The sequence below is a fragment of the Hermetia illucens genome, chromosome 4 (genome assembly GCF_905115235.1).
Source record: "Hermetia illucens chromosome 4, iHerIll2.2.curated.20191125, whole genome shotgun sequence".
In the NCBI taxonomy this organism is placed as follows: Eukaryota; Metazoa; Arthropoda; class Insecta; order Diptera; family Stratiomyidae; genus Hermetia; species Hermetia illucens.
Genome location: NC_051852.1, coordinates 159,539,311 through 159,553,963, shown reverse-complemented (window position 1 = coordinate 159,553,963; position 14,653 = coordinate 159,539,311). Strand labels below are relative to the sequence as shown.

The 14,653-nt window shown below is 44.4% G+C and overlaps 4 protein-coding genes across 4 annotated transcripts in view; 2 read left to right on the top strand and 2 right to left on the bottom strand.

The window, feature by feature from the left end:
- Positions 1-14,653, bottom strand: part of LOC119654139 (transmembrane protease serine 9-like) — a 53,792-nt gene that overhangs the window by 27,764 nt on the left and 11,375 nt on the right. Inside the window, exon 2 of the mRNA XM_038059303.1 lies at positions 12,575-13,277. Coding sequence (XP_037915231.1) covers positions 12,575-13,277 — 703 coding nt within the window. The remainder of the gene's footprint in view (positions 1-12,574; positions 13,278-14,653) is intronic.
- Positions 3,401-4,465, top strand: LOC119653781 (trypsin beta-like). The gene has a single exon (XM_038058783.1). The coding sequence runs from the start codon at positions 3,413-3,415 to the stop codon at positions 4,214-4,216; it is 804 nt and encodes a 267-aa protein (XP_037914711.1). The 5' UTR covers positions 3,401-3,412; the 3' UTR covers positions 4,217-4,465.
- On the top strand, positions 4,548-5,436 carry LOC119653782 (trypsin delta-like). The gene has a single exon (XM_038058784.1). It carries the CDS (start codon positions 4,587-4,589, stop codon positions 5,388-5,390), a length of 804 nt encoding a protein of 267 aa, XP_037914712.1. The 5' UTR covers positions 4,548-4,586; the 3' UTR covers positions 5,391-5,436.
- On the bottom strand, positions 12,351-13,273 carry LOC119653784 (trypsin beta-like). Its single transcript, XM_038058787.1, has one exon. The coding sequence runs from the start codon at positions 13,251-13,253 to the stop codon at positions 12,462-12,464; it is 792 nt and encodes a 263-aa protein (XP_037914715.1). The 5' UTR covers positions 13,254-13,273; the 3' UTR covers positions 12,351-12,461.

The following is a 14,653-nucleotide window of genomic DNA, read 5'->3' as shown; positions in this document are numbered from 1 at the left end:
TCTGCTTGGAGGAACAGTCCGTACCCGCATGTAAAGGTGACTAACCATCACCATTCATAAACAAGAGGAGGAACTTCAAGGGATATATGACGGTTAAGAACCGTGGTGAAGTGTTCCTTTCACCTCTTCAGTTGGTCGTTATCGCGGATGAGAAGTCGACCGTTGACGCCCTTGACAGGACCATATGCATGCTCTTTCGTGATGCGGTATACACTTTTGAAATCATTGCGTTTTGCGGCATCTTGCGCTTCCTCGACCAACGCAATAGTAAATTCTCTTTTGTCACGGCGCACACTAAGCTCAAGTTCACGCGATTTTGGTAGACATCTTCAGAGTCCGAGTCCGAGTGCATCACCCACCAGCGACAGTTGGATCATTCAAGCACTTCAAAGCACCTGGTATGGATGGCATCAAACCAGTCACGCTAAAGGAGGGTATAAAGCACTTAGAGCAACTTCTAACAAATATTTTTCAAGGATGTCTTACTCTGGACTACGTGCCTTCCTCTCGTTAGAAGGTAGGTAGTCTTCATACCAAAGCCTGGGAAAGGTGACATTCAAATCCAAAGAACCTCAAATTAGCGTAACATCATTTTCGTTGAAATGTCTGGCGTGAGTGGTTGTGCGTCACATTCGCAAGAAGACGCTAAGGTCCCATTCAGTAAATGAAAACCAACATGCTCACCAACGTGGAAAGTCCTCTGAGTCTGCTCTTCACTCTGTGGTTTCAAAGATAGAGGACGCAACTGTGAAAGGCGGGTACGCGATGGGGGTGTTCGTGGACATGGAAGGGGCGTTTGACTGTGTGTCGTTCCAACAGCTCTACAATGCCGCCATTGAGCATGGTGTTGATGAAACTGTGGATTTAGGCTATGCTCACGCAGACATTTTTATGTTCTGAATCGCTACCTAACAACGGAAAGGCTGCCCTCAAGTTGGTGTGCAGAACTGCAAAGTTTGCCAATATACGCTTGAGCTTATGCAGATATGCAATGTCTTCCGATTCTCAGATCGCCGTAGATCTATTTGGTAGGAAATATGGTGTTATCTTGAAGCGAAGAGAAAACTGGGGCGTACCAGAAGAATGCGTGTCAGGGTATACTGACGTCTTCTACACCAATGGCTCAAAAACAGAGAATGGTTCTGGAGCAGGAGTCTACCTCCCAAATAAAAACGAAAGGGCGGCAACCTGGATGATTGACGAACGGTTGAAGGGCAGGCGCATTGCAATCTGTAGCGGTAGTCAACCTGCATTGTGGGCGTTGAGTAGTACTGTGATCACTTCAAACACTGTTCAGTAGGGCAGAAACCGATTAAACTCTGTTTCTAGAGTCAATATGGCAGATTTACTCTGGGTAGCTGGTCATTATGGTGTAGAGGGAAATGAAATCTCGAATGCCTTAGCAAAAGAGGCTTCCACTTTCCCCATGGCCGGACCGGAATCAGCTTTTGCGGTGTCAGTAGCATTGGCTGATGCTACTATCAAAATCTGGGAACAAGCTTCCCATAATGACAGGTGGCGAAGCCTCGATGCTGCTAGACACACCAAACTTTTCCTGTCAGAACCAAACAAAAACACTGGAAAGTGTATCCTGTCGAAAAGCTTGAAGTATTGTGGGTATTTTGACTGCCATAATTCACTCGCTGGGCATATGTTCAGAATAGGAATTTTCCAAGATGATACGTGTCCATCCTGTAATGAGTAAGAGGAATCGACGGAACATTTTCTATGTGGGTGCCTAGTCTATGGACGCATCAGACATCCGATTTTTGGTGCTGATATGCTACAACTGCAGCTGGTAGCATCACATCCACTAACGGAAATCCTGCGATACATAAACGAATCCGGGATATTCCGTTAGACAAGGGAATCGAGTACAATGACCCATTAAGGTCTGAGTGCTCAGAGGCATTGCCTCTCTCCCATCTCAAACAGGCACACACCTCTACTCGAAATGATTGGATCAAAAAATATTGTGGCTTCACTTTACATGGAGTAATGAACATATTTGGATAGGATGATCAGAACGAGCAACCTAAGTGGCCGACAATGACTTAAAGGGCTGAGCTATCCCACAAACCTAAAAAAAAATTGGCGAAATGGACCGTGAAGGTCCGCCCGCAAAGATTGAAGCTCCATCAAAGTGCTCGGTCGACACGTTCTTGCACGCCTCTGTGTTAGCCAGGCTCGGCAATGTGTGAGGGGGGGGGGGTGGTTTTTTGAGCGCTCATCGAACCACTGGTCCCTTTCCCTTAAAATTCATAGTTAAATTTCACTTTAACCTGTTCAAATTCTAATTTTTATAAAATTGTATTGTACGTTATTGGGCAGGCGGTTGTTCGTGGTTATGTTCGTGACGGTATGTTGCTGTTGACGCTCAGCCAGCATGGACCCGGAACGAAAATAGCGGGACCGAGACCAGCTGATCAATGGACAGCTGATGAGTTGGACCGGCAGTTGTCATTTAATAAGAGAGAAGAAGTGAAATTTTTCATATTTCAGCGATCAATGCGGAAAACAGATTGGATACAAAGTTCTCGGAAATCATCTACGGTGGACATTCAGCGGGCGGTGAATAAGGACAATGGGCCGTATTGGTTGATTTAGACCATTCTTTTTGGCAGATATTTTCGTATTCTAACAATCGGGTGCTGGTAATAACTGGGCCGAAGATGTTTTATTACTGGGCATTGTACGAAAATAAAATCGCAAGTTACAGAAACGTGAGTTTTGTAAAATAATTTTTAGTTCGTTGGGTTGCATTTTGGTGACATTTTTATTACGGTGATCAGCGGTCAATCCAGCGAGAAATGGTGGACGCACCACGGAAGCGAACCTAAACGAGCATCAAATGGCGATCCTTTTTGAGACCGATGTGAACGCTTCTCTAGTTGCGCATATCCGAACATCAACTGCTGATTGTGAAGTGGTCGGTCGGGATTTGTCGTACGGTATCAGTCAGTTAAGACCGAACTGACCTTATGGCAGGCTCTGCACTCGAACAGTTTTCCACCAATGACGAGACGGAGGAAGTTTCAAAAAAGGTCTTTGGCGAGAGGTCAGTCCCTATCGGAGGCAGATTGCTAGCCCATAAATTTCCATACCTATTAGCGACCTTTAATGACAAGTCGAGAAAACTTTAAATATATTCTTCGGCCCGAACGCACATGGAGGGGGGGGGGGGCGGGGGTGACTAATTTCATTTAAGCATCATTGCATATATCACTTTTTGCTATCAAATATTACATCATCAAATTAGCTGCTATAATTCATTTCTTAGATTTACAGTCGATAAGCTACGTCGATACCATTCAGTTCAAATGGAGGGTGCAGTGCTGACAGTTTTATTATAATCTGTGGTTTAAGCATCCCTTATAAGAGAAGCCCTGACCCGGTAATCACAGTGTCAAAAATGGTGTGTGTTACTATACTTGGACTTCTCACTTCTACGTTAGTGGTTTCATCATCAGGGAATCCGCTTCACCTGACTGGGTTGCATTCCTGGCTGAATGGGCGAATAGTGGGTGGAGAAGAGACAACAATCGAGAGATTTCCATTTCAAGGATCTTTTCGAATGTATGGCTACCACAGGTGTGGTGCGGTCATCATTAAAGCTCATGTAGCAACCACCGCAGGACATTGTGTTGACGACCAGGATACATGGTACCTTTCTGTCAAAGCTGGAGTTACAGAATGGGAAGACGAAGGAATGGAGCTTAAAGTGAAGGATTACATCGCTCATGAAGATTACAGCATCCGAACTTTAGAAAGCGACATTGCGCTCCTGTTTCTGGAGGGAGGATTTGAATTTAGTAATACAATTCAACCAATATATCTGGCTAGCTATGGAGAAGAGCTTCATCCGAGTACGAAGGCTTATGTCAGTGGTTGGGGTACTATGAAGGAAAATGGAAGTGCACTTTCCGAGAAACTACGATTTGCTGCTGTAACTATTTGGGATCAGGAGGAGTGCGAGGATGCCTATGAGGGAATTAATAATGTTACTTCTACGATGATTTGCGCTGGAGAACCGCAAGGTGGTGTCGACCCTTGTGAAGGAGATTCTGGTGGTCCATTAATTGTAGGAAATAAACTCTTTGGTACGGTTTCCTGGGGACTAGGATGTGCTCGGCCAGGAAAACCAAGTGTTTACGTAAAAATATCAGCGTTACGAAAGTGGATTGATAGTAAATTACTGGCAGCCAATGCTAACTGATCTACGATAGCGAGGGTATTGGGTTTATTAAAACATGTGTTGTGTCTGTTGGAAAATATTTGGTTCGATGTGTTGAAATCCAATTAAAATATCTTTTGAAATAAAGGAACACCACATGCTATTAGGTTCATAATTGATATTTCTATGGCTTGATTACCGTAATAAGGAATTGATTGTAATCAATACGATTAGCTTGCTATCTTGCAGCTTTTCCACTTTAATTTGGTTTTTACGTTACATCAAAATGCCGACTCATAAAAACTGATGACTTTAATCGATTAATAAAATGATATAAGAAAATCTAGCAAAATCTTCAAAAGGAATTTTTAAAATTGAGAAATTACAGTACCTTTCCAGGTGCATTTTCAGAATGAGAGGTAAATACAGTTGTCTTCTATTGATCCCATTCACATTGGGAGCAACTATACCCCACATTCCACTTCCGAATGGTTTGATACCAGTTCTTGACGGTAGAATAGTAGGAGGAAGTGATACATCGGTTGAAAAATTTCCTCATCAAGTATCCTTGAGGTCATTTGATTACCATCGTTGTGGAGGGTCCATCATTCGAGCGAAGGCGATACTTACAGCGGGCCATTGTGTAAGCGGATATACAACAACCTATCTATCGGTCGTGGCAGGATCATCGTTTCGGGACGGCCAAGGCCCTAAAGATACAATCAAGAATTTCGTAGTCCATGAAGGATTTGATCCTTTCAAATACTACGATGATGTCGCCATATTATTCCTCAACATCGGCTTCGAATTTAATGATGTGATCCAACCCATATCGATGGCTAAACTTAATGAGGTACCACCAGCTGGTACTAAGGCTTACGTTACAGGATGGGGTGTGTTGAAAGAAAGCGGCTCCCAACCGGAGGTCCTGCAAGTAGTGGCCGTTTCTATAGTGACCAATTCAGATTGTGCTGAAGCTTATGGTGACAAAAATAATGTGACCGAGCATATGCTTTGCGCCGGGGAACCATTTGGAGGACGAGATGCGTGTCAAGGAGATTCTGGAGGACCATTGATTATAGGAAGCAAGCAGTATGGAGTGGTTTCTTGGGGGATTGGATGTGCGCGATCTGAATATCCTGGAGTTTATGCTAATATAGGCACCTTGAGAGATTGGATTGACCAACGGTTGGATGAATTTCTAGGGAAAGAATGAAACTTGATTGTGTATCGTAAAATAATAAATGTATTCCTTTCAATAATGTCATCAGGCTTTTAATAAATATTTGAATCTGAAACAAGCTTTGAAAGATCTAAATATTATGTTAAAGTCCGAATTGAAATTCCATGACATTTACACTGATGGAACGTCTGTCATCAGCGTGAAAAATACCTACGGAATTGTTTTCCATGTCGGCTAGCTAGTACTGAATCGCTCTTACCTTTCGATCATTTCTAGCTTTCACCAACTTGTTTCTGGACCTGGTCTCCAAGAAAAACAACCTTATCCTCTGAGGATGAGTCAAGATCATCAAATCATCTATCATAACCTGTATCCAACGCAAAAGAGCAATGACGTTCTCAAAAGTCAATATGGTATGATGATACCTAAATTTCGGACTTCCGACGTAACAAACTGTCTCTTTCATACGTCTCATCAAAGAGCATTACCTTAATCAGAGGTATCGGTTAAACGTTCTTCACAGTGACACTGTTCGCATTGTGTGCATCAACGCGAAGATGCAATTGACCTGCGACCTGTGGATGCCAGATTCCTGGCAACTCTTCAGTATTTTCCACTAACATCATCCGGATGGGACTGGAAAGTGTCTCTGTTTACTGAGCCTCCGACCTCGATAGCATATCTCTTTAGACTTGTACGACCTAAGCCTCAGCTTCGAAAGATTGGAAGCAGGAAATTGCAACAAGTTGATTGACATCAGTGACATTTTCTTTTAACGTAACAAAAGATACAAAGTTTTGGGTCAAAAGCAGGATGAGGCGGAAACTATTCGTCTCAGTTCTCAGCATTCAGCTTAGATCTCAGCACACCGGCGATGAAGTGGTTCGTCCTGTCAACTATGCCGAGAATGATTCTCATTGGCTGTCAGTTAAAATGGTCTTCCTTGTTGATTTTGTTTGGGAAGGGTAGGTAGATAGGTATCAGTGGTTACCCTAAGGAGCCCAATTCGCCCTGTAGTGCGCCGTTTTTACGCTACAAAGTTGATGACTACTATGGGAAAAGCAAGCACGTGCGTATGAAGGGGGAGGGGATACCAGGATCTGAGCACTCAGACCTTAGTGGCCCATTGTACTCGATTCCCCCATTTAATATCCCAGATTCCCAGATTTATGTATAGCAGCAATTTCGTTAGTAGATGTGATGCTGCAGGTAGAGCAAATCACCACCAAAAATCTGGTATCTGTTGTGCTCACAGATGGGGCCCTCGCATAGAAAATGTTCCATGGAATCCGTTTCTTCATTTCATAGAGAAAAAATTAAACTTTTTTTTGCCAAACCATCCGAGATTTCATTTCCCTCTACCCCACAATAAACAGTTACGCAGGGTAGTTCCACCGTATTGAATTTAGAAACAGAGTCCAATCGGTTCCTATATTCCTGAGCGATTTTTTAAGAGATCAAATAATAGCCAAACGCTTCAGTGCAGCCTTACTGTCGCTGTAGACCGCGATGTGGCTGCCCTTCAACCGCTCATCAATCAGCCACGTTGCCGCATTTAGGACCGCATACGCTTCAGCATAAAAGTTCATTGCATATTATCAGAAAGGAAAAGACAACTTCATTCGAGAGGTAAATTCCTGTTCCAGAACCCTGCTCTGGCTTTGAGCCGTCGGTGTAGAAGACGTCAATATATCCTGGTAACCATTTTTCTGATTTGCTCACAGTTTTCTCTACGTTTCAAGATAACTTTATATCTTCTACCAAACAGATTTATGGGGATCAGAGATCCAGAGGGCAGTGAAAAAACTGGATTCAGTTCTCCCAATAACTGTTCCAAAGCTCTATGCCACTCACGTCCAGTGGATAAAAAAATCCAAGCAAGGGACGCAAAATCTAGCCGACTCAGATTTGCAGAGCCAGCCCGTAGCATCACATAAGGACAGCAATTCCCCCGCCCTGAAAATAGTAGTGTGTTTAGGTTAAGGTTCCCAAAGAGTTGTTCACCTAGTTTCCGCAACCCGGCCCTAGCTGAAGCTGAGCAATCGCAAAGGAAGTGCATGGAGGCTATTGCTTCCGCTCCGCAACTTTGGCAACGCGAATTGTATAGTATACTGAGTCTGACGGCATAGTCACCGCCTGGCAAACCGGCGTAATCCTGTAAGAATTTGCACCTACCTGGCCCAAAAGCTGTCGCTGCTTTTGTTAAAGGAAAGCCAAATCATCCTACACTTGGTGGGACTTCGCCATCTAAAGTCGGCAGTCTTTAAGCAGTGCTTATCCTACTCAGTCCCACAGACGGACCGGCCTCTATGTTCCTATGACCAAGAACCCACGAGGGGGTGGATTTGAACTTGACGTCCAGACTACCGCGCCTCACCAGCTTATAGGGGATCGGCAGTACAAAGCCATAATTATCATTTAACTGGCGGTCAGATTGGCTATGTCACACTTGGGGTTCGGATTATGCCCCGGGCATCGGCAGCCCTCCAATATCGCGAATAACTCAGGCTTGAATACACTGGCGAATTCTGGGAGATTGTACGACTCAGCTATACTGTTTATATTCGAAAAAACCTATGCATCGCCTCTACTCAGCATCTTTAATTTGTAGATGAAGAGTATTGTGTAATATCCTTGTAACGTCGAGGGTCCACCTGCCCTGGTTAGAAAGTCCACAGCAAAATTTCACTTGAAGCTCCAGTTTCGTGTGGCGTAATGCGCGGGAAGTGCCCAGAGTTCCCGACGTACTTCTTCTAAGGTATTACTATTGCTGTTCAACTCCAATGAGAGAAAGTGCATGGGTACTTTGCGGGTATCTAGCGGGCAGAGCTGCGAAAAACCAGTACCACTTACACACTCTCATTAAGGTTGGTTTTATTGTACTTTTTGCTCAGCGGCTATCACCACACAACGGAACCGTACGTAAGGATGGGTCAAATCACGCCTGTGTACGTCCAAAAAAACTATACTCGGCGGAGCATCCCATTTCCTTACCATGGCCCTCTTACTGGCGTAAAAGTTTATACAAGCTTTCTTGTTCTTGCTTAGCTTGGATGACCTCCGGAAAATTTATATTGGAGAATGGGCCAATCTCTGCCTTCTTAGCCGCTGGAAGTGAAATTCGGGTAACCTTGCCTTGGTGGCAAATGGCATTAGCCCTGTTTTGGTTGGATTTAAACCAACTCCGTATTTTGCAGAGTTCACCCGCGCTTATTTTAATGCACCTTCAATGATTTAATTCAAAACGGTAGGGAGTATCCCCGATACTCATAGCTCTGATCAAGTAGCTTTCTCTCAGATCAGATTGTATTTCTCCGGTCCTTAACATGGATAGTATCCAATGCGCAAGACACCTCTCCAATCCTACTCTGGCAAAAGTCTCCTCGACAGCTTGAAGAAAGCTAGGGTACGTTACTTGCAATGTAGCGGCCGCTTAATCGTGCTCATTACCTAATAAAGAGCGGTATCTTTGGTTTTTTCTTTGATGTAAGCGTACTGAAATGTGGAGAAAAAGGCGTAACTGAATATTCAGGATACGTTTTATCATAGATCTTTCAACATGAAAGAGACCGAAAGTCTTTCAGGAACTCATGGCTGCACTTGCTCGCCTCCTGCACGAAAATCATCGCACACGTGTCGTACGTGTGGCTCTAGGACCTCACTAGCAGATACTGTCCAGGAACCTTTCGACTTCTTGAGAAAAGACGGGCTTCTCCATGACTCGTTTCTGTTTTTAATGTGTTGACAACAGTCTAACCAGGACCACCTCCTGGAGGTCTTGGTGGCCGACTTGACTTTTTAAGACAGTCCCTTCGACAACCAGATGTAAGCTAATGGTCCCCTGGGAATATCGCCGTTTAGGACTACCTTAAGCATTGCGCCGATTCAGGTGTCTCTGATCTTATCGACCCACATAAGAATTGGTATTCGCTTCTGAAAATATAATCGCATATATTACCTGAGAGTAATCAAAGTAGGCGATTTATGCTCTCTGTTCGTTTCCACCTCGGAGGTACTCCAAAACCATCTCCAATAACATGACCTCAACGCTGATCCAAACCTGTGTCAGTGGTTTGGTGCTAACCTAATTATCAACCGCCAGCGCTACCCTTAAGTATAATAACTCCTGGCCACGGCGCTGAAAGATTACGCAGTGCGTGTCATGTCGGATCGCCATTGAATTTTCACTTTTTGCAGAGGTTGCTAAGCGTCCAAGTTTCGCACACTTCCTTTTGGTCTGTTGTTCGATCTTATCCTAGGATAGTACCCTGCGTTGGTATCCTATCCTCCTAATATTTAGCGAAGTCCTTTTTCATTCATTTTCATAACAGTACCGGCCTCTTTACTCTTCGCAATCTTGCTCAGAGTATGGATGGCTTTCTGTTACTATATCTAGTTCAATGACAGCGGTTTCCTAGGGGTGCTGTCCTCGATCGCTGCTATATCCTGGGTCAATGCCAACTCGTTCTCCAAAGATGCGCCTGGCATCAACATTTCTTATTTGTCTATAGTCGTCCGTTTTTTGTTCAGTACAGTTGAAGTTCATGTCTTGGTCCTACGGGTAATCCTGGCAAAAATTGTATGTTTTCCAGGCCAGCCACCAGGGCTAAGGGCTTACTGAAAATTGAAAGCGAACAAAGTATTCAGAGTCCGCATACTAGGGATTAAGTTTCATCTTGACCGTTCGATAAACCTATTTCTAGCCCGTCCGGGAAGGCCGAAACAAATCAATTAACGGTGGCTCCAGTATTGATCAAACATGGGACACACAGGATCGTGACTTTGCCTGGGGGTGGATATCTTGGTTGGAACCACTGAAGAGAAGTGTGAAGTAGTAGAGAGTTGCAAACCAAGCGCTGCAAATGTCTGCACTGATGCACTGAGTGGCCCATTCATGTTTTCGTGTTGTTACCTCTGCTCGGACCCGGCTTGAAATGGCTGCTATGGTCGAGGCATCTGGTCTGCGGTATTCTAGGCTATTGCTGAGGCGTTAAAGCAGCTCAACAATCGAATCGCAAAGACTGCTGCGCTTTGATAGTAGAAGACACCACGGTTTTCCCATTATGCTTTTATTGTGGTTTGAGGTCATTCGGACCGCCAGGAAATCCTACGTTCCTGAAGATTTTCCTTCTAACTGCACCCTATCTGCCAAATATTTCAGTAGTGCAAGCGATTGAAGTCCACTAGGAAATCTGATGTAGTAGTTCCGAGGGTCCAGTTCGAAAAAAGTTTGCTTCTCGACGGAGAAGGCAACCAATCATCGAGCTAGTAATGAATCCTGCTGACTGTCAGAGTTGGTAACTCATGTGTGTAGCTTCTCGCAATATGGTAATGTGAATGAGGGAAAAAGTTCTCAGAAGATTCGATCCTTCCTTCAAAGTCTCAAAAAGCCCCGTTTCGCGAGGTGGATGTCGCAGGGCATACGTTAGTTTAGACATCGGAATTGTATTCACCCAACTTTTGATCCGCTTCCAGGGATCAGTGTCCGATAACCGCACATGGTCAGCTTACATCAGCATTGATGTTGTCAGTACCAATTGTCAATGAACTGCATGCATGCTTCCCTGAAACGTTCAATGTGTTAGTGTATTAGCTCGGAAAAGGCCTTCACGGAAACGAGTCAGTGGTTGGTCATAGCCATGAAGAGTTTTTCGTTGTGAACAAGAGTTGTTCCTTGTCCAGAATAATTCGCACAAGCAAACCTGGTACATAAATCAAGTCTCTCAATAGGACGTGCTAAACAATACTGGAATACAGGTCCAGGGTTACGCGGACTACATTGTCTTAATCTGTAGCGACAAATATGAGGATACCCCATGTTATAGAATCCAAATTGGATTAAGGGCTACTGGTGCTTGACGCAGGAAGGTGGGAATGCGTATCAATCCAGCCAAAACCACTATAGTACATTCACTAGGAGACGTAAGCTTGATCAACAGAGAGCCATAAAGTTACATGACATGGAGGTGAATCGAGAAACAGGGGTCTCTGGAAAACAGAATAAGAAACAGAAGAAACACTTGTTAGTAAGCTACGAGGGCTCTGATGACTTGTAGGTCCATAGCAGGAAAAAATGAAGTTGCAGCCCGAAAATACTGCTTTGGATATACACTGCAGGGGGGCAATTATCACCTATGTGGCGTTAATCTATGTATCAGTGAGGCTATGAGGACATGCCCAATGGCATCCCTGAAGGTCGTTCTGAGATTAACCCCTCTCCGTCTGCACATATAAATGCAGGCAAGGAGGGTAATCTTCCAGAAAGCCGGCAATATCAGTGAGGCGAAGAGCTGCCTAAACAGAAAGAAGATTAACATTCTTTCTAGGCGGTACCCAGAATTATTGATGCAGAGGAATAAATGATAACGAGGTTTCACTTCAATAAGAAGTTTAAAACACGTTGGAATAATAATGCAAACTGGAAAACGTGGCTACGACATACGGCTTCAACCAGCAACTGATTATTTGGTACACTGACGGATCCATCCGAGCAGAGGGATAGGTGCGGGGTCATTGGTTCAAGGAAAATGTACTTGGAGCCAATGGATAAGCACACTAGCATATTCCAGGCGGAAATATACGTCCCAGTCAGATGTACCTCCTTTAATCTCCAAAGAAACTACAGGCGGCAGAACGTTGCTATTTTCACCGACAGCCAAGCAACGATCAAGGCACTTAGGTTCAACCACGTGAACTCTAAACTGGTACAAGAATGCCTTGAAAGACTCAATACGCTCGGCTCTTTCAACAAGATCTAGATACTCTGGGTTACAGGACATCTTGGGTAGGAAAGCACTGAGGCAGTAGATGAACTAGCAAAGAAGGCAGCAGGGACTCCTTCACACGGGCCAGACCCCTTCTGTAGACTCGCAAACGGGTTCAGTCAGCACTTGGTTTTTGGTACCTTAAGTGTGCTATAACCTTTTCCTGTATTTCACTTTTTGTTGCTGATTGCGGAATTGCCAACTTGTTTAGATTAATTAACCAGTATTGGAGGCATTTTTTTTATTTTATTTCTATTCTCACAAACTTCACTTCAACGAAAATTAATAACAATATGCATTAGATATAGCACCTTTCACTCTTACACTAGCATTCTAATTTCTAAGTCAAAGAAATCTTTACTTTCAGATCAATCCAAGGCCTGAGATAAGCAATATTAGAATATACTCCGGGATAATCTGGGAAAGCACATCCGTAGCCCCATGACACAATACCGTACTGCTTGCCATTACAAATGAGTGGTCCACCGGAGTCACCTTGGCATGAGTCCTTGCCTCCAAACTGTTCACCAGCACATAACATCGAATCATCGATTTCATTCATTTCTTCATAAGCCTTTTCGCACTCCTCCCTTCCAACCGTGCTCACATAGACAACTTGCAATTCATCTGGAGCCATTCCTCCAGACTGAAGGGTACCCCAGCCCGTAACGCGTACCATAGTTCCTGCTTTCAATTGTTCTCCAGCATTCGCCAATGGGATAGGTTGGATTTCATCCGTGAATGACAGTTCCTCTTCAAGGAACATAATGGAAATATCGTTAACGTATGTCCAGCCGTCATAGTCCTCGTGTTCAATAATCTTCTTGATAGAATGTGAGACAGGACCATTGACAGTTCGGTACGTTGTTCCAGCATTGATGTTAAGATTACTCGCAGCTATGCCGATTGTGCAGTGACAAGCAGTTATGATAACGTCGGCCTTGAATATAGATCCTCCGCAACGATGGCTACCGTAGTATCTTAAACTGATTTGATGAGGATAGTCCTTTATAGTTGTTGCTACGCCACCGACTATCTTTCCATCTAGCCTGGGAATTAATCCCTTTGGGCCGATGCTGGCTCCAAAGATAGTGGACACAGCCAAGAGAAATGGAATCAACACTTTGTACATGGCGAATAGAGCGCTTGTACTCAACTAAGGGTTTTATATGGAAAGATATGGGGATTATCATTTAGATCTTATCAATTTCAAGTTAAACCGAGCAACCATTACTTTTCAATTATTTGATAAATTTCAAAAGTTTATGAGCAGCAATTAGTCGTTTTACGTAAGTAGATCGCGGCGTAAAGAAGAATCAATCTCTGTTGGTGATATGCATCATCAAAAAGCCAAGTCATCTTATATTTCCAATCAGCCTTCAATCGTACAAGAAGCCATTTTTCGTTCGACTAACAAATCTAGGAAACCAAAGGTTAATGGGCGGCCTGGTCTAATCATGCTTCAGGTTAAAGTTGCATCATTCGACATGTCCTCATTGGACCTCATTGCGGTGGCCACTGGAAACCGTCTTCGGACGGGCCAAGAGTGTTGGATCGGGTTGGGATCAGGCTCGTCCAACTGGTGAGAACCTGTTCGTGTGCTGGTTACGTATTGGGGCAAATGAATCTGGCGGAGGGAGTGAGCTTAACCAGCAGCATTATGTGATGCCAACAGGACCCCAGGCCAAGGTGGAACAGCATATGCCGAGGGCTGCGTGTTCAATGTGCAGTTTGCTCTTTCGCATGCGAACTCTGAATATATATATCATAAGTTCATCTTCCCCCCTTACCCTTCTGGCAGGACTAGCCAGAGTGAACATTCTTCCCTGACTACATGTGCGGCCAAGACATGGACTTAAACAAAAAAAACCCAAAGCAGACGATAGAAGAAGTGGTGGTTATGCCAGGCGCATCATCGGAGGAAGAGCTGCCGGCATCCAGCAGAACTGTGCGAGGCGGCATTTTAACTAGTGGTTTGCCACACTGCAAGTCGAGCTGGGTGTAGTGAGCACCAACCATAGTCCCCCTAACACAAAACCGTTGATGTCGAAGGCTCCCTCAAAAGCAGGGGTGACATGAATGCCGGTCACCGGAAACCGGCTAGGAAACGGAGGTCCATTGGAGTCCTGCTAAGCAGCCAGTACCAGAAAACCATATATATTCTGAGCAAAATTGCGATGAATGAATGCAAAATACGTCGTTAAATGCCAGGCGATTAATGAAGAATATAACAGCAAACGACTGACAGACAAGCAGAAGGCGGTCTCAAACGCTATTGATCTCAAGAAGAGATCGAACAAAAATACAAGGTGAACAGAGTCTCCAGGGCCTCGGACGCTCAGCAACCTCTACACACGGGAACGACGACAACTTGGATCCAATCGCCGCCGCGAGCCAGCTGTTGGATGAGATGAAGATGTCCGACGGGTCCTGACGCGCTCCCCAGGCTATAATTAAGATTTAATTGCAGCACCCGAAGTGCTCCGCAGCTAATCTGACTGTTTTGCTCCAAGAGCAACACATCAATGTCGC

Bases quoted from the DNA above. Each gene is read 5' to 3' on its own strand.
- LOC119653782 (XM_038058784.1), top strand. From the start codon at position 4,587: ATGAGAGGTAAATACAGTTGTCTTCTATTGATCCCATTCACATTGGGA.
- LOC119653781 (XM_038058783.1), top strand. From the start codon at position 3,413: ATGGTGTGTGTTACTATACTTGGACTTCTCACTTCTACGTTAGTGGTT.
- LOC119653784 (XM_038058787.1), bottom strand. From the start codon at position 13,253: ATGTACAAAGTGTTGATTCCATTTCTCTTGGCTGTGTCCACTATCTTT.